The following is a 24,767-nucleotide window of genomic DNA, read 5'->3' as shown; positions in this document are numbered from 1 at the left end:
TATACTTAAACTTGAGTTAGAATTTAACGAAATATTAGAGATGCTTTTATATTCTTACGTACGGCACAGAGTTGGTATCTTAATTCTTGGAGATGATTAGGCTTAGGATTAGAAAAGAGTTTAGACAACTTGGAGACTTGAAGCTAGGTTTTAAGCGATATTATCTTATAGTTAAACTTGAGTTAGAATTTAACGAAGGATTAGAGATGATTTATTTATAATTTGGTTTTATTCTTCGATAGGACATATAAAAATCGCCAAATGACAAATAAAATAAATGCATGCGGTGTCATTGGCAAACCGTGTTATATAGAGGATTGTCAATCTTTTATTTGATTACCGTTTGTGTCTTATACAACTGTATCACATGCATAATGGGCCTCACCATTGAATCATAGTGAAAAGTATGAATTGAAATTAATCATAGGAAATTGACTTACCAAATTGTAAGATTCCACCTAATTTTCTATTTGTGAAGGATTCCACCTAAAATTTTAATGAAATATGATAAATCAAGTGAAACTACATTTAGCTACCATACCTTATTTCCTTTAGGTAATATTTGGTGGGTGAGACTGGACTACACTATTTCAATTAAAATGGACAAAAGTCCTGGCCATTGTTTGGTGCGCTCGAACTGGACTTGTTAAAATAGATAACAGTTCAACATATTGTATCTTACAAATTCCACACCTAGGAAAATATGAGTCATAAAGACTGATTTAATAGACTCAACTCCAATCCAATCCAAATAGGCCATCAAATGAGGCCTTAGTACTTTTAGCTAATTGTTATTCACTCTCCTAATTATTCATCATATTGTAGTTCAAATTCAACATTTGTTTTCAACACTCTAAAGAAAATAAGTCTAAGAAGACAAACTACAAGTGGAAATTTATATGCTCTCTTTTGTTGAGTGAAAACTATGTTGTTGTTGGGTTGCTATCTATGTTTTGCTTTCGGCTACGTCTACATGGTGGAAAAGGCCAAAACTAACTAAGCAACTATCATTTTAGACCGAGACCTTCCAGCCTTATCGATCATCTTGCAAAACTAATTTAAGAGAACAGTAGTAGGAGTAGCGGTGGAGACCAAAATATGAAATACAAAGTTTAATGATATAATCATTTTCACTTATTGAGTAACCATTACCTACACGAGGAGAAACACTTAATTAAAATGGGATAATGGAATTTTATATTAGTAATCAATATTATAATTCTCAAATTATTATTTTTTTTTTTCTTCATATGGGTCGCTCTCTCGCTATGCGAGGAGAGACGTTCGTCAAATATTAAGGTTTAGGTTTTTCACATTTAGCCGACATCCCCTCTTCGGCCTAAGAACGCTCGTTTTCATCCATGTTCAGCCGTCATCACCCTCCTTGACTTGACAACGTCGAGTCACTTTTCTTCTACGTCGAGTTGTTGCCGTCACTCCTCTCTTCGACTTTGGGGTGCTGACCTCGTTGTTGTCTCTCTCATATCCTGGGTGTTGGTTTGGCAGATCACTTTCTCTTCGATGAGTCAACATTTTTGGTGGTCGCCTTAGTGTGATGGTTTCAGCAGGTCCTTGTTTTTGGTAACTAGGGTTATTGGGTACCATCATTTTACCCATCTTTACGGGTTTGGCTGGTTACTCAGTGATGGGGACTGCGAATCAGGGTGATGTTGGTGTCCCTCCTAACAAACATATGGAGACTGGCCCAATAGCCGGGGTGTCTTCCTTAATGTGTTCTTGGAGCATTCGTGGGCTTGACATCTGGCGAATGCTCTTGATCCTGATCCTCTTGTTCAAGTTAAGTGGCTAGGCCAGTTTTATTATTGTTGTGTGGTGTTTTCTTTGTTTTCCCCTTAGCTGATCTTTGATTCTCCACATGTCTCAAGGACTATGTTTTCATAGGAGGTTTCTTTGTCATTGTGGAGATGATATGGCATGCTTGGGGGCTTTTTTATTTTATTTTCTTTCTTAGCATGTTTGCGGGGTTAGTCTCTTATTTGTGTTGTTCCTTGCAAATTTTTGTTCTTTCATCGCCAATTGCTATTGGAGGTGGCTAGAGATGGTGTGCTTAGTGAATGTTTTCTTTCTTCTTAACATATTGTGTTTTCTGTCAAATGCTCTCAATCTCTTGTGGCTGTGCAAAGGACTATGATTTCATAACATGACTTTTTTGACAGTTGGATTGTGTTGTAGTGTTCTTGTCGGAGGTCTATAAGTCGAAAGTCTATGTGTCAGTTTGCTATTTTATTTTATCCTGCTATAGCATTGGCCATGCGTAATTGTTTCAAATTCTCTTATTAGTCAATGACATGAGTTGTACTTTTTCTTACCCTGGGGTTTGTCCCTCATCAAAGTTTTAACGAGACCACTGTTTTCATGTCATTCTATGTATGCTACTTTGATTCTATAAATGAATTCTATTTCTGAATTAAAAAATTTTAAAAATTAAAAAATATGGGGATAATATTATTTTGCTATCTTCGGGCAATAATGTTATGACACGTGAATTATCACGCAATATGCAAAAAAAAAAAAAAAAATTCTTATAAAGTAATATATATAGTACAAATTTACTGTTATATATTCATGTTGTTACGGAAATTTGGCAGCCATTTATATTAAAAGCAGGATTATATCAATTTCCTTCCACAAAGAGACCTATAAAATATATCAATTTTCCTTCCATCTCTAGCCTACATACCATTTTCAAAGTTGAAGAACAAAATTGAAATTAACATATCACAGTTCATCAACAAAATTTATCTCTCTCCAACTACATGGGTAAGAGAACATTAGGTGCTTGAGAAACCCTCCTTTTTTAATTACAACTTTTAAGGGCATGTTTACGTATCAGTAATGGGTATGGAAGGAAAGTGAATGATTTCAAATCCTGACTTATCCTGCGTTTACTTGCAATCATGAATGAAAAAATAAGTGGACCCCACCTCAAAATCCGTAATCACATTCCTCAAAACTAGGAATCAGATCAACTAGGGGAGAGTAATCGATACGATTCCCATTCATGTTTTCTCTTAATAACTTCCAAAAATATCCTTATCACTTTACCATAATTCTAAAATTAATTTGGATTCTGATTCATGCAAATTAATAAACAATAACAATGGGAATCAATCCTATTCCATTACTAATTCCATATGTTTAGTAAACAGCTTAATGTGAATGATTCTTCCCATACCGATTCAGTAGCTCTCCAATTCCTAAATTATTTGATTCCTTAGTTTCTCCATTACTGATATGTAAACATGCCCTAAGTGTGTGCACAACAGTGCACGTGTGAGGGATAAATCATGACTAAGATTTAATCCAGTTTTAAAATGTGGACGACATTAATACGTGCGCGTTTTACGTGGGTAATAATAGTTATATAGTTCATACAGCGGTGGTAAACGACATATATAGTAGAGTAGAAGTGCAGAATCCAGAGTTGACGTGAACAAGAACAAGCCAGCCCTCCGTTAAAATTCAAAGGCTGAGCTTTTCTGCTATAAAATTATATCGCGCCGCTTTCAAGCACATGGCCATCATCACCAACGTCCCTATCTCCTTTATTCTTTAACATAGCAACTTTAAACTTAAATTTAACAAATATTTTTTTTTAAAATTTAGTTGGTAATTAGATAAATTGTTATTTAATTTGCTTCATAAATATATATACAGAGAGCTTTTATTGAGAGACACTTTTGTAGGGCACACTCTGTAATGTATTTCACTAATCCAAACTGTGTATTTTGTAGATACTCATTCAAAGATCATCTTTACAAAAAAAAAAACAACTTGAATTCGATATCATTCACCACTCAATTGAATTATTGAAATTTTAGTACTTTTTTGAAGTACTGTGTTCATTGATTTCGTATGATACAATTGGATATTGAAACGGTTTTCGATTTGTCTAATTTTTTGGATCATTGAAAAAAATAGATGATTTGGATCATTGAAAAAAATTCGTGGGAGACCCTAAAGAATGTCCCTAAATAGAAATAGACTGTATATATATATATATATATATATATATAATACAGTTTGTTTGTCACTCAAGAAAAGGACATATGCCAAAGATAAGATAGTCATGCTAATCGACTTTTTTTCTAATCACAAAAGTTTTTCCCGGTTTTTGTTTGTATAAGTTAAAATTGCAAAAATATCTATACTGCAAATCTTTCATAATTGGATTTTGTTGGCATTAAAATATTAACATGCAGATGACGTGTAAATATAGATATTTAACGATGATGAAAGCCTCACAAACTCTAAACGACTAATGAAAGGAACTATAACTGTCAGTACAATACTATATTTCTCTTCTCACTACTCAATGTTAAAATATATCTCATCTTCAAATCTTTGTGCATATATGTGTCCGCATAGAGCATTATTGTAAAAAGAGAGGAAAGTAAGAACGGATAATAGAAAATATATAATCTCTGTATAAGAGAAACTTTGTATATAAGTTTGTGGGATATATTAATTTGAGTGTTATTATTGAATAAGAGTAATATTCATATTCAATCTTTGTTTCTTTTTTTTTTGGGTTTAGGGCGAAAGAAATGTTAGTTCACCCACCCCATATATACACCCAGCAGGAAAAAAAAAAAATCATTGACCCCACACTCAGCGAAAGAAATGAATTATATATATATATATATATTTTTAAATAAACATAGCAATTTCAACATATTTTCTTGTATTATATGGATTAGTGTTTTGACTAATTGTAAATTAACAGAAGAGTTCCTGCAAAGTGGTAACTAGACATCATTTTTCAAGTACAAGTTACTTTGGTGCATGTTGTTTTAAGTCAAAATTTGGTTTGGAGGGGGGAGCTTAAAGCGAGTAATGATTAATAAACAGGCTTAAACATTGCTAATTAAAAGTTTGAAAAGGCACCAGCAAAGCGTGACACCGGCATTCACGTTAAGGGGTCCCCGTGAAAAGAGTCGAGAGGAGCGTCCTGTCCTGTCCCTTACCAGTTACCACTTCCCTTCCTTTGAAATACATTGAAAAGACATGATCAATCATCAAGCAAATGACTCCGTCAACCTCCTAACTAGACCTGTCAAAGTCAATCCAACAACATCCTTCGATACCCTTGTGTACGCGGAAAGAAAATGACTCTCACTAGTCAGGACTCTTCTGGCAATGCCGTTGCCATGCAAGTTACAGCTTAGAAGATACAGCAATTGATTTTTCTTGGTCTTCGCAAGGGCAGTTTCGTCAATTTAATTTTGAGAGAATTTTGTGCGGTGCGGGGTGCATGTATGTATGCATGCAAGAGGGGCAGCGCAGAGAGCGAGAAAGCGAAAGCAACGTGTGTGGGTGGGCTGCATGACTCTCTCCAGTCTCCTGTCCTCCACACTGTCATGCAAAGCCACATGGTTGACGTCAACTCCCATGTTTTCTAACTCAAATATCAGAGACACGTTGCCACTTCCGGTCAAATTCCCAATTTAGGTTTCTGTGTGCCCCATTTCATCTCTACACAGACGTGACGTCACGCACCTATCACTGCCATGGCTGGTGGTAGGCTCGTCGACAAGGCTTTTTCTAATTGAATTAGGGTTTGGGCTGGCTTTAATTTTATATCTCCAGCCCAAAGTTTAATTAATTATCGCTGGCCAATGTTGAAGGCCCATCCCAAATTCCCAATCTTTTTTGTTATCATGTATTAAATTCATTGGTAGAATCCAGTTAAAGCATAATATGTGTATAAATTTTAAATTTTAAATAAAAATTTGTAACATATTATGTGTTTAAATTAGAAAATGACGTGCATGAAAGTTCTTATGTCAAAACTCCTAGTACAAACATGCCGAAGGTAGCAAAAGGGGAGACAAAACCATAAACAAAGACGCCAGTGAATGCGATGAGAGAGATAAAAAGAAAGCGTACAGTCCCATTGCCCATAGGTAATTCTCTCCAATAAAAAGGATGGCCTTTAATATAAATGCACTTTTAAGAATGAAAAAAAAAAAAAAAACACTTATATGAGTTTGTGGTTGAGCCACGTTACTCTGCAAGAAGGAGCTATGGGCAAGGAAGAGAAGCATTATCCCAAAAAACAAAAACAAAAAACATCAAAACCTGATCCACCAATAACAAAAAAGTAAGCCATTTAGAGTTTTAGGAACCAGAAAAGTAAAGGGTTTTTTTTTCATGAATATGTGGACGACGACAACAATAAATAAGCTCGCAAACCTTAACAATTAGGTGGCTAATACTACATATCAGCTTGTTTTGTCAATTTACAACAGTACGTACAGTTGTCATGTTGAGTCGTTGTACATACAGTTGGGTTAGCTCTCAAAGATATATATAGCTTGGTAATAATAATTAAATTCCACGACCAATGGCGGAATTAGAAATTTTTTTAATGGGTGGGCTAGCTAAAGTTATCAACTTAAAATCTAAGGACCAAGTTTTGTTTGGGTACTTACTGCTTCTATAGTTTTGCTAGAATAAAAGTATACATTGGGATAAAATAGTAAAAGGTTGAGAGTTAAAATCATGAGTGTTTATTAAGAGATTATGTTTCTTAATTGAGCAAACAAATTAAATATAAGATGACTATAGACCTACAAAATTGAGTGGACAATGGTTACAAGGCTACATTTGAGTGGGCTACTAAGTTTTTATGGGATGAATAACATTAAAATCACATGTAATATATTTTAATTTTATAAAAAGGCTACCTAGGCTAGAACCCATGGTAGCTCTCTACCTAATTCCGCCAGTGTCCTCGACATATAATTATCAACGTCCGTTTATGTGGAAAATATGTTACTTGTGTTGGGAGAGAAAAATGTTGCCGGTGTGAAAAGGAAAAAGCTTGGCTCCTTAAAACTGAGGAGGAGTTCGTCCTTATAACAAATGGAGTTTTAACACTTGCAAATTTCATTTGATTTTTTTTCCTTTTTCTGAAATTCTTTTAACTTTCTTTGTTTTGAAATCTAACGCGCGAGTGTCAAAATTTCATTTGCTTTGAGGAGAAACTCCTCCTTAGTTTTAAAGAGCCAAGCTCATGTGAAAGGGAGTCTAGGTTGAGAGAATTGAAAATACTATAAGAAGACCAATTCATTGCGGAATTCCCTTGCATGAATTATTAGGTGTTATAGCGACACCAAGTTAACTCTAAATAAGAGCTATAAATTAGGAGATGAGTTAGCTATAAAGTAGACAGTCTTTGTCTATCATTAATAGCTAGGACAGAATAGGAAATGCTGAAGGAGTAGCATAGCAAAGAATCAGAGAAGAGAACCAAAAAAAAAAAAAAAAAAACTATTACATGGTTTTGGTTATGGATACGATAATATAAAAAAGAGAAATTTATAATAAAACCCATTTCTTGCATGATTTTATAACAAAACCCAAAAAACAGCACATCCCGGAGCGGTGGATATGATTGAACAACTTGATATTTGGTCTAACACTAAACAGATAGAAAATTTCCCTTCATTATCATCTCCTCCATGATTAACAATATCAGCAGCCTATATTTACAGCTCTATGCAGTCCCGAACAAACAAACGTGAAGTATAGTACTGAGCCTAACTTTCAGTTCATCATCAAAACAGTCAAGAACTCAACCCTAACATACAGAAAACTTAGAGAGAGAGAGAGAGAGAGAGAGAGAGCCAAAACTATAATATTAATATACATATATATCAGCAAAATTCATCTATAAGATTTGAGAATAGGCTCCACAAAAAGTACACATGATTGCCTTCCAAGATTTCCAATAAAATGGAACATAACAAAACCTAGTCGAAGTCTTTATGTCAGCCACGCTTGCTCCACGCCCACATCTCGAACATGTCCCAGCCACCGGCTTGCTCCGCCGCACCTTCCTCCTCTGGTCTACCAGAAAACAAAAGCAAACCATTTCAAATATAAAAACACCTCTTTTCAAAAATTTCAGAGATGTCTTTGCCTTGGAGAATATTTAATTCCTGGTAGGCATGGTATTTATACGAGTGAAAATTAAGGTAAAAGGTCAAGAGGAAGGAGAATTGAGATGAGCTAGCTGTACATGTATATCCATTATGCATACACACAGGAAAAAAATTGGTCATGTAATTGTAGTTGAAAACCTGCTTGTTTTCTAGCTAGCAAATCATGTAATGATCGTGTGGGTTTCTGCCACGTGGAGTGGCAGTTGGGGTGTGTAATTGTGATAGTTATGGTGGTGGAGAAAAAAAAAATAGGGTTTCAACTTTCAGCTGTGAAACTGTACTTTTTGTTTGTCCATCTGGTTGCAAAATTAATGGTTTTATATTGATGGCGGCCCACACTTGAAAGCGTTTATCAAAGGGAAAATTACAGTTTAACTCAATTTTCTTTGCAACTTCATTTCAAGACCTATCGTATTTTGTCATCCAAATGTATGATTCTACGTACAACTCATCCCATAAATATGGTTGTCCAATTAGGGATATAGGCATTTAACCAGTCTAGCCAATCGAACAAGATCTGTTAGGTTTGGTTTCGGTTATGATGCACACAAGAAAATGTTGAGGTATTGCTTCACATTGTAGAAGCAAAGCCCTAATTATGATAAGATTTACAAATATTAAGTCTCGTGATTCATTGTTAACTAGTTTTGAATTGGATGCTCTAATTCTCTCATGATATATATCATAGCAGATAGAAGTTGTCTCGATTTAATTTAAAATGACATAACACTTGAAAAAGTGTGTTAAAAGTATAATTCACATTGGAAAATAAAAACCTTATATTAATTAGTATATAGAATATTTTGGCTATCTTCAACTATTTACCAGTTCTGACAGTATAATCCTAGATTTTGATTGGTGAATTTAATCTTGGATGCCATGTCATGATCATGATGATCGTGGTATTGATCATAAGTCGGTGTTCAGACCGACACACATATAGGCCATCGGTACAATTGACTAGTTCGTACGTACTGCCCCTTGATCAAGTGAGCTGTCAATGTGACTGCTCTGTGCTGCTAATCCCATCTCATTGTCCTCCAATCGGACGGTGAAATGTGTAAGCTCAATTTATTGTGCCCAACACTATATAGTACATATGCTTACATTACAAGTTCTACTTGAACACTTCTTCCTCGGATGGAAAGTTGACATTTCAATATATATATATATATATATATATATATATATATCTTGCTAAAGTTTTTTTCGTTTTTTTGTTACAAGTATGGTAACAGAGGAGATTAGAACTCTGACTTTTGGTTTTGATACTTTTAACGACTAGAGCTATAAACCATTTTGTAGAAGTTAATATGTTCGACCACTAGAGCTACAAACCTTTAGTTGTATAAGTTTATACTTCCAATTACAAGAACTATAAACTTATTACAAACTCTTAATTAGTATGTGTTCTTTTTTCAAAAGTATTTCGAATCACATTACTTCATCTTGAGTACTTATAGTTTGGTGATGAAGTATGACAACATTGTATAATTAGTCCATATGTGCTATAACATAAATAAATATTCAATAATATTATTTTTTTAAAGAAGAAAATCTTAATTTTGTTGTCTACTTATATTATGACACGTAGACGGGTTATATCATTTAGTTGTATTCCAATGTCATCCATTAATTTCTCATTTACATTAGTATACTTTATAGGTCCACTAATGGACTTTTTATAACACTTTCCCGATAATATGTGGACTTTTTAGACATACAATTAATGATATAAAAAATGGACTGATCGATGTGAATAGAGATGTAAGAAGTGACAATCAGCGCATGTGAAACAATGAATTGAAACTTTCAAAGTGTATTCGGACCGGAAAGAACTTTCAAACTGTCTTGGCTATGAATAGAAGGTCATGAGTGCGATTTAGAAATCTTAGGTGGCAGCACAAATGCATGCACATGGAAGCTGAAACCAGCAATTACATTTTTTGCAGGTAAAATAAGTTAAGGGAATGAGTGTATATTGTCCTTTTTGCCATAAATTTCGAGGTCCTAGTTGTACAACAATCTACCCTCCCCAAATGTTTTGAACACATATCATGTCTCTTGTGTTGTGTAGATGGGCAACTTGTAAGGGACCTAAATGAAAATGGTTTTAGACGCATCATTGTGACGGTTGATTAGCAGTGATAATAAGGATAGATTCGACGGTCGAAAAGACCAAAGTGTACTGTTTAATCAGGATAAAATATAATCTGTTAGTTAAATTTTATGCGTTGAAATTGTACTTATGATCAAACGTACGTTTTAGCATTTGAAGGTTAATTGTTAAAGTTTATTTTATGAGCTGGATAAGGAGAATGGTTGAAGGTGAGTTTTTTCAATTCCTCCCTAAATTTTAGTTAAGGTAATGATTTAGAGAGTCCATTGTAGATGCTTGTTATTTATATTAGAAAGACAATTAAATAAAGGTTGGTGGTTTTTTTGGTTGAATTATGAATGCAGTCCTAGACTTTCTCAACAACCAAAAAAACCATAATCCAAGTTAAAATTGGTTAATTAAATATTTATCACGTGGCACATGCACATCATTTAAGATTCAAATTTAGTGCACAGATTTAATGTCCCTAGCATTATTGTTCATTTCGTGCTCCACTGCAGTAGAACAAAAGTGTACTAAACGCCTTCCCCTTTTAACTTTGGCAAAAAAAGAAAAAAATATTTGTTTCAAAATCATAAATCGTTGTGTTGAATTTTCATTGAATTTGATCACATACATTTGGGCTTGACTCTTACCGATGAAACATTTCAAGTAAAGATATTCCTCAAAAGTTGGTGGCCTTGTTCTCAACTATCACAGACAGGAGCCCAAGATCTTCTCTTCTGTAGTTTAAGGCCTGAAACCCAATAGGTCCTCCCAAAAAACATCTGAGAGCACTGAAACGTAAAGTAGCTTTAATGGATCACAATCTCAGTCAAGTTTCAAAAGGTCAAAAAAGGAAAAAAATCTCAGACCCCAAATACGTGGCAAATTCAGAGTGGCCATGGAACGAGCCCCATTTTGGCCAGCCCCTACAATTCTCCACAAACACAGAGAGAGAAAAAAAGTGAACTTGTGACAGAGACACCTGTGGTCGTATTAAGCCTCCAAAATGGACACTACTACACTACCGAACTTTTTGACACTCGTCAGTTCCCATGCGCCTTTTTATACTTTCCTTCGAGCCAAACGCCTCCCACGAATGCCACCAACCCAGACAAGCCCCAATTTGAGTCACTCAAAAATATACACGCATAAAGTTAATGCACCAGTGAATGCCATTGTGTAGGCATCACAAAACAAACCTCAAAAATCAGCAACCCAAGAATGTAGGAACCTTAATTTTCACAAATCCCCAGGTGGGTATCTCAAAGATTGCTGCTTTCTTCTTGTTTTTCATTTTTCTCCATCTGGGTAGGTCCAAAATTGAAGTATGGAGGGTGAGAAATACGCTAAGGAGCTGGATGTGGCCGTCAGAGTCGTTCACATGGCGTGTTCTCTGTGTCAGAGACTGCAACAGGGGATTGTTTCAGCTGGCAGTGACCTGGTTAAGTCCAAGGAAGACGATTCTCCTGTGACTGTTGCCGGTATTTTGAATTAAAATTTTGCTCTATGATTATGTTTGAATCTGGGTTTTTCGTTTTGCATATTGGCGGGTGTGCTTTGGAATGAGGTTTTTGGTGGTGGGTTTGTTATGACATTTGGCTTTGAGAGAGATGGATTTGGGAAATATCACTGAAAACCGTCTTCTATGCTTTTGTTCCTTGTTTGGGTAGTGACAAAGTGAAGGGTACAAATATCAAATTTTATGTTGCGAGTGTATTCGGAACTTTAGTGAAAGAAAGCTCAACTTGTATATGCTTACAAATGCAGCAATCTGGCTGTGTTGGTTTATGTTGAATTTTTTGCTGTTTTGCTGTTTGGGCTTTCCTAATTTTTGTCAAACTTGTGCAATGTAGTACTTTTTCTAGATAATACTAAGAATGTCCATGTCGGTCGGTTCTGCCATACAGGGTCATATGCTTAGTAATTCTTGAATTGATTACCTATTAGTTAAGGTGATGCTCTCTCTACTTTTTTTTTTTTTTTTTTTTAATATATGTAATTTGTATATATGATGCTATGTTACAAGTTATGATGGACAATATAAGTTTAATTTTTTAAACAGACAACAAATATTATATAGGCCCTTTATGAATTTAGTTACTTGATATTAGGTGCATTATCTTTGTAGGTTTTCCTACGTGACTATGGAGTAGTTTTCTCTAGTGTGGGATCAGAATCTTCTTATTCAAGTGCTATTTAAATAAGGGGGATTGAACGTTAGATGAACATTGTTGGGGAAAAGTCTGATGGTATGTGATTCTTATAAAATGATCTTTATGAAGAACATCTAATACATGGAGCATGCGTTTTGTCTGCTAATTATCCATGCAGAGGTTCGGTGAGATTTGTCTTTAGAAGTGATTGTGGGGGTGGGAGTGGAGCACTTGCCAAGTAGAACTTATAGAATCTAAAAGAGCATTATGTGAAAGCCAAATTTAGTTGCTTTTTTGTCTTGCATAACTTTGAAATATGTTGTTTTATTGTTAAAAAAATGATTGCATTCTTCAAGTAGATGATAGTCCTAGTGTGCGTCCACCGTTTAGCTGCTACCCCTATCCAGGAAGTTAAATTCTACAACTGATTTTGTTGGTTGGCTAGAAGTTGCTCTATTGTTTTGAAGCTTGATATATGTACTTGCTAGCCACAGAAGTTTATGTTCTTCATTATATGATCTTGAAAGAAGAATGTGTAAGCTGCAGACATGAATTGATGTAGATTTATCTTACCCTTTTCAATATTAGGGTTTTTTCTTTTACTTTAAGTCGGTTTATTATCTTTATAAGAGCTCTTATATGCCACAAGTTGCTTGTTCTCTTGTATAATTATAAATATTCAATAACATCACCAGTCTCTGTAGAATCCTGTTTTTTTTTTTTTGCTTTAATATCGAGTTCACGTTTTAAAAATAAGAGTCTTTCCAACTCAAATCAATATCGTTTTGTATTTTGTATGGAGTTTCACTAATTGTATTGGCATTGTGCATCAACAGATTGGAGTGTGCAAGCTACTGTTAGCTGGATGCTGTCTGAATTCTTTGGGAGTCAAAATGTATCCATTATTGCTGAAGAGGATGTTCAAACTCTCTCTAAGGCTGACTCAGCAAGTTTGCTAGAAGCTGTTGTGAACACTGTGAATGAATGCCTAGCTGGAGCACCCAAGTATGGTCTTAAAAGTCCACCAAAAGCCCTCAACACGTCTCAAGTTCTTGAGGCTATCAGCCGATGCAACTCAGTAGGAGGCCCCAAAGGAAGACATTGGGTACTTGATCCTGTTGATGGAACATTAGGGTTTGTTCGTGGGGATCAATATGCTGTAGCTCTAGCCTTGGTCGAGGATGGAAAAGTTGTTATTGGAGTACTAGGGTGCCCTAATTACCCAATGAAGAAGGAATTGCTCAGTTATCATTATCAGTACCATGAAACCATGTCAAGGCTATCTCCACCTTCTGATGATATGTGGGAAAGAGGTTGTGTCATGTATGCGAAAAGAGGCAGTGGTGAGGCATGGATGCAGCCACCAATCCCTGGAGATAAGAAGTTTGTGTGGCCAAATTCTGCAAGACTTGTTCGGGTTTCTTCCATCGATGACCCCAAACTGGCTACTTGTTGTGAACCTGTGGAGAAAGCAAACTCAGACCACTCTTTCACAGCAGGACTTGCTCACAGTGTAGGGCTTAGGTACATTTATTTACTTAATTATTTCTATAAATCCATCCATTAGGATAGTTTTCAGACTAGAGAATGAAACCAGGACTTAATGAAAATGGTGTAACAGTGATGGGAGGAGAAAACTTAAAATAAAATAAATAAAATGAGTTATTAAGTAGAGGAGCACTTCCCTTACTAGTTTCTTCTTTAGTATATATAAAATCTGTATAATCAAACTTTTGCTTTTCCAGTTGGATGACATTTCTTTATAAATATATAGCGTACTGCTTATTGATATGAGTGGTTTTTCATCACAAGTATGGCATAGGTTGTTGTCTTACCGTTGTTTGTTTCTTCTTTTTCATGGTCCTATTTTGCAGTTCTTTGAAATAATATCTATAAAGAGGAATATAAATTATTATAACAAGAAGTATGTTCCCTTGGCTTGGAATTGTTAGTACTGCTTTTCTTCAAGGCAATTTCTTGATGAAATGTTTGTTGAAGTACTACACAATGTGATCGATAGTCATCTAAGGTTAAAATGAGTTTACTGGAAGTATCCTAGTTTTACTTCCTTTTCATTGCAATCGTTTGTACCTTCATTAATTTGAGTTTCTTTTTCTTTCTCTGATTGGCAATATGATATGAAGCTTAGGCACCTTCTTGTTTTGCATGCCTTTTTAACTGTGGTTGGAAGATATTGGCAACTATATAGTTTTGCTTGTGTTCTAATTTAATATTTTCCTTTCATATGACATGGTAGAAATCAGCCCCTGCGTGTGTATAGCATGGTGAAATATGCAGCCATAGCTCGAGGAGATGCTGAGCTATTCATGAAGTTTGCAAGGACTGGGTACAAAGAGAAGATATGGGATCATGCTGCTGGTGTTGTCATTGTAGAAGAGGCTGGAGGTGTCGTAACTGATGCTGGAGGCCGCCCCCTGGACTTTTCAAAGGGACCGTACTTAGAAGGACTTGACAGAGGCATAGTTGTTTGTTCTGGGGCCCCACTGCATGAGAAAATCATTGATGCAGTGTATGCCAGCTGGGATTCTTCTAATTTATGAGGCTTTCTGTACCATGCCAATAGACTGTTGTGGCAGTAAATTTTACATTTTTGGTGAGGTAAGGCTTTCTGTACCATGCCCATCCATTTTTTTTTAATTTCTAAGTCTTTGGCTTATGTGAGTGAGCTAGTTGTCCCATATGACTCGATGTTGTACAAGCCATATTTTCAGTTGATTCAAAGCCTTCTTTCAGTTATTATCCGATGAAGTTCTTCTATCCTGTTTGCTTCATGGATGGAAACAGAAGGGGAAGTAAATCATTTCAGATCCCTTTTTGTCAAAATCTGTCTTCCTAGACCTTCAGTAACAAATGTAGGAGTTTTTTGAAACCTCAAGAGAATTGAGTACTCCTTGTTTATACTAGCATCATATTGGTGAAAACTTGCCAAATTAGGTTCATTGTACATCACCTTACTATCTCTCATGTATTTGAGAACCCTCTGTCAGCTTTGCCAGCATTTCAATCTTTTAGTAATTTTAGACTAAAATCTCCTGCTTCCTATTTCCTCTATCATTTTGGACCCAGTGGGACTGTTGTATGACAGGGCTGACTTCAATAAATAGTTAATTGTAAATGCTGAAAATTCAAATTAAATCTGAAATTATGTCGTTCGATATGGTAAACTTGGTTGCAATGCACACACTCACGAACCTGGTTGATCATAACCTGGTTGCTCATGTGTATCAATTATTGAGATTTGTGCAAAGAAATATTTACATCTCTTTGAAATATTTCAGGGCAAGCGAATTGCTGAGAAGGATTCCCCATGACAGCGTTGATTTAGTTTGAATCGTAAAGTCTCGGGTGGGATGCGATCCATGCTAATGCCAAGACTAAGTTTACAGAAGGAAGTATCTTGTTTGTTGAAGTGCTCAACTAATTCGAGAAAATCGGCATTGTTGTAGTGCTGCCCAATAGTCGATATTTAAGTAAGTTCTTCAAAATGAAAATTTTGCAATTGCAATTGCATTTCAAGATATTGCTGTTGCTTACAGATCACTGTTCACTGGATAGTTGCGCTCAGTTGATGGGTGCTAGGGGTGGCATGGCAGCATTTAGGTTTACATTTTTTTTAAACCATCTACCAATCACAGTATACAGCATCAGGTGATGAACACTTGGTTGAACCCAAAAAGAAATAGAATTAATTTTAACTCGACACGAATTGCCTTCTCTTATGGGAACAAAAAGGAATTGGGAATATAAGTAGATCGAAGATGATGAGTTAGTCCCCATTTGGCGGGACTAGGGACTGGACATAACCAATTGAAATGGGTTAACTATCCTGTTATATGTCGATGTATTTAATAATGGTGAGCCTTGATTGATTAAATTGGACAATTGTCCCATTTATTAGAGATTTAAAGTACCCATTCAAGTGAGAAATTCTTTGGTCCGGTTGGCGGATCACATTACTTGTCTAGTCACACACACAAACAAAGAGGACTCCTCTGCATTGGGGTGGGACCAATGTGAGGCTGTGGGATCTAAATATGGAGAATCCTCCTAATTGTGTGTGTGGCCGAACGGGTGATGAGATCCACTACCAAACCAAAGAATCAAGAATTCTATAGTGAGGGCCTTAGATATGGCCTTTAATTGAGGCTCTTATTTCTTAACCGTTTGATCAAATTGGTTAGTTTGAATCAATGGTTAAAAGATAGGATCTTATCTAAGAACTGTATATAAGACCCTCACCAAATAATTTATCCTTTTCAAGTGCAAAACTCTGTAAAATGGGACTGGACTCTATACAGAGACATGGAGTAACTAATCTAAGGGTGGGCATCTGACCCCCAAAAAAATCTAAGGGTGAGCATAGAATGAAGTATAACTCAAATATCATAAGTTTGAACTCTAAATATCATGGATTTCAAACAAAACAAAAAAAAGAAAAAAAAATTACTAAGATGACACGTATAATTTCTGAGTGATTCTCTGTCATCAAAAAATTCAAACTGAAGGAAGAAAAAAAACACAGTTATTTTTTTCCTAGCAGAAAAAAACAAAGGGAAGGTTCCTACTTTAACCATAGAAAGAGGGAAGAAAGTGGCCCAAATATGAAAATTCTTTATATTACCAGCGGCCGCAGGCTTCGAGTGCAGCTGGAAGGCACACTCAAAACTCCATGGATGCCTTTCTGCCGGAATTGACTTTTCCATACCAAATACACGAATTGACTTTGCCATCACACATTGTTTTACCATCTAATTTTTAAATATTCACTCGAAGATTATTTATGGAAAAAATCATTTAAATCTGAAATTATTTGACTAATCAATTAAATAGTTGTTATTATAGTCTTTTTTTGAAGCATTGTATTCATCTATTTTGTTGATCTCAATTAGACGCCTTAACGATTAATATAATCTTCAAACCATGTTCAAAAGCGGGTGCATATAGCATATCTTCGTTACTATATTTTTAGTATTTTCTTTGCCTTCATATGTTCAAATAATAAATATTGTTTGTTGACAAATTCGTTCACAGATTAAATTAAATTAATACAAAAATTCAATTTGAAATTTGAAAACTGGGATAAAATTAATAAATTAATTAACACGAGTCAATGTTAGGTCTGATCTCATGAGTCTAATTGGGTTAGGTAGCTACTCAGAGTCATAGCTCTTAAAAACAAGACAAAAAAAAAAAAGCTAGAACGTGTCAATCGTAGTCTACATTTCCTCTCACTAGTTTAGGGTTTTTGACTATTGGTTTGGCTGTGGACAAAAATCACGCTAAGAGCCTCGTCATCATCTTCATCTCTTGAAGGAGAGAGTTGAACAAAAGTACAATATGGTATTCTTCCATTGCGACTCTCTTAATAATAATAACAAAATAAATAAATCGTTGTCTTTAAAATTTTGTTTGACTATTGGTTGCACTAAACGAAGTACGATTTGTTATTGTTTCACTGTGAATTATTTATTTGCTGAAAACAAACTTACTTAGCGTGTGCGTCGAACGATTACAAATACGAGAATTAAACATACAAACAACCTTTTCATAGTCAAAACATAAATAACAAACTTTATTTACCATAATCTCATCACTAAGCGCGTGATAAGTCACTTTCCGTTCCTCTTCACAAGTGACGAATGGCTAGAGTACGGAAAAAATTGATTAATCCAGCTATTTTTCAGAAATGAAAAGATGTTTGAGTTCTAGAACAATTTGATGGCCTAATTCCATTATTTGATTGAAAAATGTGATATAATGTATAATTTTATTACATAAACATTGATTGATTGAACAGATCTATAAAACTATGGACTTGTTCCAAAGAACCCCCTTCCAACACGGAAAAAAGAAGAAGACGGAATCTCTAATCTCCAAACCATGTCTAGTTTCTTTAAGCAAAAACTACAAAATGTCTAGCTGTTTACGACTTTACCATGCACAGATAACAAACAGCGACACCCAAAAAAAAAAAACAGTGACGGAAAGACGGCAGAGAGAGAGAGAGAGAGAGAGAGAGAGAGTAATTAATTAATTACTATAGTTTGAACTATTGAAGATCTGTAGACTTTAATTAATCTCTAAAATAAAAGTAATTAATTAATTACACATAATTTATAAGTACTAAAACGCGTCAAGAGAATTTTATTCTAACTGGTGCTTCACGCTTTAGAATATATACTATGGTTTTCAAACCAAGAAAAAAAAAATACGAACTATGGTCTTTTGATGTAATCTTCGTGGGAGATGTCAATGTGTCCCCCATCTAGGAAAGGGCATAACTCTCTCATGTGGGTTGGCGGATTAGAAGGCCAATCTCAACTCCTCCATATGAAATTTAATTAATTTCAATCTCAAACTCGATCATCGATCATTTATTTTAGAATAAAGTAATCGCAACCGTTGAATACGATCATGTAAAAACAAATAATAAAAGTTTTTCCTTTAAAATAATTACGTTACAGATTAATCGATAGAATAATTAATTAAATTTATAGTATAGACATCCGTGGCATCAAAGAAACTCCACCATGTTTATGATAGGAATTGCACATGATTTGTAATAAATATCCCATCTTATTTTCCATTAATTATGATTAGTATTATTATTACTTCACTCCCTACTGAGCTTTGGCCACCTGGTTATGTTACATTCGTAGTATTATTATAGTATTATTACTCCACTCCCTACTGACCTTTGTGTGTTAAAGAGCTATTGGTCCCTTCCAACCTCCATTATTTTTAAGAGTGTCCCATTTCCCTTCAGTATGGAATTGTGCAGTTGAGCCAGTTGAGATGTATGGGAGAAATTTTTGAGTGAAATTTTTGTGTATGGTTGTCTTATGCGGTAGCTTTAGTGAGACTAGCTATCTTACATTGGAATGTCACTTGCATATGAGACTTACGCTAAGTCTCACCTTACGATGAGAGAGCTACTGCATACGACAACCATACACAAGATTTTCTCGATGGTAAAAGTGTCTTCCCTTCATATAATATTTCATCAAACTAAATTGTATGTTTAAGATCAAACGGCCCAAATTTTTTTTTATTTTTTGGATTGTTTTAGAATAAGTTTGAGTCGGTGCCAACATTTGTCAAATGCCATCACAACAATAAAATTTAGAATTTAGTCCAATTCGTTATCGGTCTGACTCAGTTCGTGCCTTCCTTACGCATTACAAATTACAATGCCTACGACGCAGTCGCTTTCTGTCATTCCCGCGTTCTCAGCGTCTGGAGGGGCCAACCTCTTTTCTCAAAGATAAAGAGGGAGATGCAAATGGGACCCACTTGTATTTAATTTGCAATGACTTTCTTCTTTACTATTATTTTTTCAACTAATTGCAATGACTTTTAACAATTTGTCTTCAAGCTTCTTAAGGACTGTCCTTGATGGAAAATGACGATAGTAGGAGTGGAAGTGGTGTGCCATCTTTTGACAATTGGGTCTTCCCCTCCCCCCCAACAATTTGTGTAACAAATTAGATCACCAAATCAAACGTGTTTGTATCTCTATCTCGTATCAGATGCAAACAAATAATCTTCAAAGTAAGTTCGAATTTGAATAAACGAAACACTCATGCATTATTTGATTAAGAGTATCGATATTCATTAAGGTGTGAATTGTGAGTTAAGGAAGAATGATTCCTCCATAGAAAAGAAACAAGAAAAGCAGGTTTGAAGGCAAAGGGCTTGAGGAAGGACACTGTTTGTCTCATTATATATAAGGATATACTCATCTTTCATACGAATCACAGTTTGACATATATACAAAAATAATTTATCAAAAACACAAAAAGAAATACTTATACACATATCACATTACTATTGACAGGAATACATGAGCTCCGAGCTTCGAGCTTCAAGCTCCGAGCTCCTACTTACAAGATAAAATAAAGAAGGGGGGTCCAATGTGACAACGTCCACCATGCAGTGACGAATTGGGCAAATATGAACAAGGCATAAGACTTTACGCTATGGCCTGGCCTGCTGCTATCCAGGGAAGGGACAGAGAGCGGCAAGGTGGTATTGGTGGTGTGAGAGTCATGGATGGCTGGTGTGAAGTGCGTTTTTGGTCAATTTTCTAATAAATAAAGCCACCACCTTCAATTTACATCAATCTCAATAAGACCTCCAGATGTACGGTCAAGATATTCCATTCCCATGATTTGCGGATCCCTAATTAAGTAACTATCAAATTTGCCCAACTTTTAACGGCAGAGAAATTCTTTTGTGTTAGTAGGACGCACACTTTGCCCCCAATTTAAATTGGCCATTAGGCATCATTGGATTTGGCTCCAACGGTCCAAGGAATACAATGTAAAAATTTAATCAACGGTTCCAAGCAGTTGCCGTTTGTTTTGCACCAAAGAAAAAGAAAAGAGAAAGAAAAGAAAGACAAATTCAATTCGGTTGCCGGAGTTGAAAGAAACAATTTGCCGGATTCAATTACCAAAGAGCATATTTCCGGGGCTCATAAATGTAGAGTACGTGGTGGCTCGTAAATAAAAGTCATCATTGTAAAAATAGAGCTAGTAATTATAGGTGTGCAAGTTTTAACATAAGTTTAGCTAAGCATGAAATGAAGTGAAGTAGTAATTTTTTATTTTATAAACATTTATGTGGTCCATAATAAATCATATTTATAAACAATGGCATTCGTCAAAATAAAGCAAAATAATTTCCTACGAGATAACTGATTACTAGAAAACGAGTCTTCCTTTTGTTGAGTGATAACTGATTATGAGTTGCGTTAAAAAAAGTGTCATTCATTTGCATATAATAACGTTTAAATGTCGATTTGTAAAAACGAAAACACAATCATAAAAGTAGAGACCGGTGTCGTTTTGATTTATAAGCACAATATCAAAACCAAAACCAAAAAACATTAGTAAAATAGAAGATCCTGTTTATGAAAACAAAAAAACAAGCAACGTTTAGATTTGTTATTGCCCCTCCTCTAGAAACCTGGTGAGCCGGTTTCCCGGCAACAAATTATACTATATCTACTTCTTTCCTCCCACTTTTATTATTAGCCCAAATTCGTCACCTTGCCCCTCTTCCTCTCTCACTATCTCGCTTTTAAAATATCCGTACAAGTTCCACATCCACACCCACTCAGCTCTGAGAGAGAGAGACTAAGAATTTTCAGTAAAGCTAAGCTCGGCCCTCCCAACCCAATTTCTAACTTTTCCTTCTTTTCCTTCTTTTCCTTCTTTAAAATTTGAAAAACACAGACAGCAGAAGCCTGACGAATCAAAGCGCGTTACAACCGTCATCCTCATTATGATCCTCTTTGTTCGTTCTCCAACTACACCCCTCTCTCACACTCCCCAGATTTACAGCTATGAATGACGTCTTCCTTCTTTAATTGTCTTCACTGCTTCTTCCTCTCTCATCTCAGCCTTTTTAGTTTCCGTGTTGGGATCGTCGCAAAATCTCTTTGCGCCCAGTCGATCTGAGCAATTTGAGCAGAAGCTTGTGTGCAGAAGACGATAACCTTCGTCACTGTAAGTTTGCACCACCACCCAAATCTCTCTCTGCTACTCTTGGGTAGCTCCATTATTTGGTTTCTGAGAAAGCTGAGAACAACCCACTAAAGAGAAAGCAAAACTTTCAATACTTCGGACTACTCGGCTCGAAATCAATCCCCTGTTCTGGGTTTTTCCCCTTTTTTTGATTTACTACTTTCTCAGCAACCAAACTCGAAAGCTACTGCAATTTCTGAACTTCTCTCACAGATTTGAAGCCTTTTCAAAGCATGTTCAGAGAGAGGAAAATGGGGAAATCATCAGGTGCGGCTCCAGGCAGCAGAGACTGGACCCAGATCTACGCCATCTATGGCCTGGACCAGTGGCAGACCATTCTCTTCCTTCTCTTCCACGCTGTGCTATTTACCATTTTGTCTCTCCTCTACCTCACTTACTTCGACTTCATCACTCTCTTCTTCCACCGCCTCCTCCCCATCGGCTCGGCCCGGTTCGCCGCCGGCTTCACCGGCTCTGTCACGGCCCTCTCCGCCCTCTGCCTCTTCTTCGCCTCCGCTCACTTCCTCCACTCCTCCCTCCCCCTCCACTATGACGTCGTCCAGCGCATGGTCAACTCGGTCAACGACTGGTCAACGGTCAAGCACGCCCTCGACCTCGGCTGCGGCCGCGGCATACTGTTAAACGCGGTGGCGACCCAGATGAAAAAAGAAGGTAGTTCAGGTCGGGTCGTGGGCCTGGACCGGTCCAAGATGACGAGTCTTTCGTCGACTTTACGGACGGCCAAGATCGAAGGGGTCGGGGAGTACGTGACTTGCCGTGAGGGCGACCCCAGGAGATTGCCGTTTGGGGACGGGTACTTCGACGTGGTGGTATCGGCTGTGTTCGTGCACACCGTAGGGAAGGAGTACGGCCATCGGACGGTGGAGGCGTCGGCGGAGCGGATGAGGGTGGTCGGTGAGATGGTGAGGGTTCTGAAGCCCGGTGGGGTCGGGGTGGTGTGGGACCTACTGCACGTGCCGGAGTACGTGAGGAGGCTCCAGGAGCTGAAGATGGAGGACATTCGGGTCTCGGAGCGGGTCACGGCGTTTATGGTGAGCAGCCACATCGTGTCGTTTCGCAAGCCCAGTCAGCACGTAGTCGGACCGGGCGAGGTCCGGCTTGACTGGAGATGCTGATGTGGAGGCCGGACCCGGTCCATATACACAGAAAAAATAGTCAGTCAAATAGCATGATATGAATACATAACAACTTTTAAGACTTATTGAGTAATTATATTAATTAAACCAAAAAAAAAGGATTAATGGGTTCTATTTCTAAGTAGTTTTTTTTTTTTTTTTTTTGTGTTTGAAGTAATCTATAGATGTATAAATATATGTATCTGGAGAGGCAAAGCTGACCCAGATGGAGAGATGGTTTGGTGAAAGTTTCAACTATACATGTAATAATCTAGTTTTATATCATGATATTTTGTTGATCTATATATGATGCTCTATGGGTGACAATGGGATTTAATTGTTTTTGAATTAGATTGTACTAAGTTTGGTGGATGATTTGTATAAATTTTAATAAAATTAAAATTATTATCAAATAAGTAATTTCTCACACGTACACAACTATGATGCAACGGAGATTTAAACATGAGACTTAGTTTGCAAGTCAAGACTCTTTTTCACTGGCTAGATTCTGTTCATGCCAATTTATTTTTTAAAATTCAAGTTCATTTGAACCAGATTCTAAAGTTCTGACATATATTTATAATGACTATAAATCCCTATGTAGTGTCTATTTGCAAAAATAAAAATAAAAAAAATTAAAAAAAATGGAGACTAGCCAAGCCAACAAGTAGATTCTTCATGATTTGGGTGAGGCTAATGATGTGTAGTCGCCATGCGAGCAATGATGAAAAAAGGGGTTTTCTTTGTTTTGTTTTGTTATAGCCAATAAGTTTAAGATAGGGTTTTGCTTTTATTGTGGCACATAAACATCTGTTCAGATTAGATTTAATAATAATGAGAGGTGGACTTTTGTGGGTTTCGAAAAGTTTTGAGTGGTGGTGTTTAGCTTGAATTTGGAAATTAGTTTGATCGGGACTGTACCTAATTTTTTTTTTCTTCTACATTTCCTAAGTAAGACCAATCAGCTCTTGAGAGGTGATGGAAATGAAAAAGATGGTGATATTTTTAGTGGGATGCAATGCAAATGTGTTGTGGAGGTTGTGAATGGCGATGTAGGGTTTGGGTTGGGGGGCTGTTGTGAAGTCTCAATCGTGGATCTCTTTGATGGTGAAAGTGAAGCATTCAAGCATGCAATGTAATGCAATGTTGTTGGGAGGGAATGAGTTTGGTTTGGGAATTAAATCCAATTTCCTCCAACATCTTCTTCTCAAAACTACACATCCGTGTACGAGTATGTCAAATTTCATTCAACAATCTCGTGAAGTCCATAAAGATAGCAAGGACACCTCCTCCTCCTCCAACTCCGGTGTTAATATTATTAGTAACGATGCAATATAAATTTACATCACATTTTACTTAACGGAATGAATTAAATTTGTCGAGAATCTCACACTAGAGAACGGAAGTACTATTATTTATTTTTGGGTTTGATGTCTCACATTTTAATATGATATCAGATCAAGACGCTGAATGCTAATTTGATTTGATTTGAGAAGTACACATTACATTAGATATTTAGATGAGGTACATAATTAATATACCCGACTCCATATATTTCAGAAGGTTGTGAATTGTATTGTCAATTTCTCGAACATCTTAATTGCAGCATGTGTCCATCGTGGGTTCTAGTCCTCTCTACAAAGCATAAATAATGCCATGTGTGTTGCCCAATTATTTATGGGCAACCTCCTTCCTTCATTAAACTTCAATGCCAACGCCACCATCTTTTTGCCTCTAGTTTTTTTGTTAGTTGGTTTCTGGGACCATAACTTTAATGCTCCCCTCCCCTATCCATCCTCCGCTTGCAATTGCATACGCTCACCCTTTTGGACTGTTCCATTTCATGGGGATTT

The 24,767-nt window shown here is 36.3% G+C and overlaps 3 protein-coding genes across 4 annotated transcripts; 2 read left to right on the top strand and 1 right to left on the bottom strand.

Annotated features, from left to right (window-relative positions):
• Positions 1-7,649: 7,649 nt before the first annotated feature.
• On the bottom strand, positions 7,650-8,096 carry LOC103326254 (uncharacterized). Its single transcript, XM_008228461.2, is given in 2 exon segments — positions 7,650-7,713; positions 7,715-8,096. Coding segments are annotated over 2 exon segments (207 nt in total). The 5' UTR covers positions 7,901-8,096; the 3' UTR covers positions 7,650-7,692.
• Positions 8,097-11,102: 3,006 nt separating this feature from the next.
• On the top strand, positions 11,103-15,950 carry HL (HAL2-like protein). Of its 2 annotated transcripts, XM_089049275.1 has the most exons (5): positions 11,435-11,555; positions 12,203-12,323; positions 13,064-13,751; positions 14,485-14,846; positions 15,527-15,950. In XM_089049275.1, exons 2-4 carry the CDS (start codon positions 12,296-12,298, stop codon positions 14,786-14,788), a joined length of 1,020 nt encoding a protein of 339 aa, XP_088905401.1. In that variant the 5' UTR covers positions 11,435-11,555; positions 12,203-12,295; the 3' UTR covers positions 14,789-14,846; positions 15,527-15,950. The 2 variants fall into 2 exon arrangements, with proteins under 2 accessions (XP_008226682.2, XP_088905401.1); XM_008228460.2 differs by lacking the exon at positions 12,203-12,323 and having other exon boundaries at positions 11,103-11,555.
• Positions 15,951-21,269: 5,319 nt separating this feature from the next.
• Positions 21,270-23,219, top strand: LOC103326251 (uncharacterized). Its single transcript, XM_008228459.3, has one exon. The coding sequence runs from the start codon at positions 22,012-22,014 to the stop codon at positions 22,912-22,914; it is 903 nt and encodes a 300-aa protein (XP_008226681.1). The 5' UTR covers positions 21,270-22,011; the 3' UTR covers positions 22,915-23,219.
• Positions 23,220-24,767: the final 1,548 nt, after the last annotated feature.

This window comes from Prunus mume, linkage group LG3 (assembly GCF_029339155.1).
Source record: "Prunus mume cultivar Tortuosa linkage group LG3, ASM2933915v1, whole genome shotgun sequence".
NCBI classification, from domain to species: Eukaryota; Viridiplantae; Streptophyta; class Magnoliopsida; order Rosales; family Rosaceae; genus Prunus; species Prunus mume.
The sequence above is the reverse complement of the archived record's forward strand: the minus strand, read 5'-3'. Positions and strand labels throughout refer to the sequence as shown.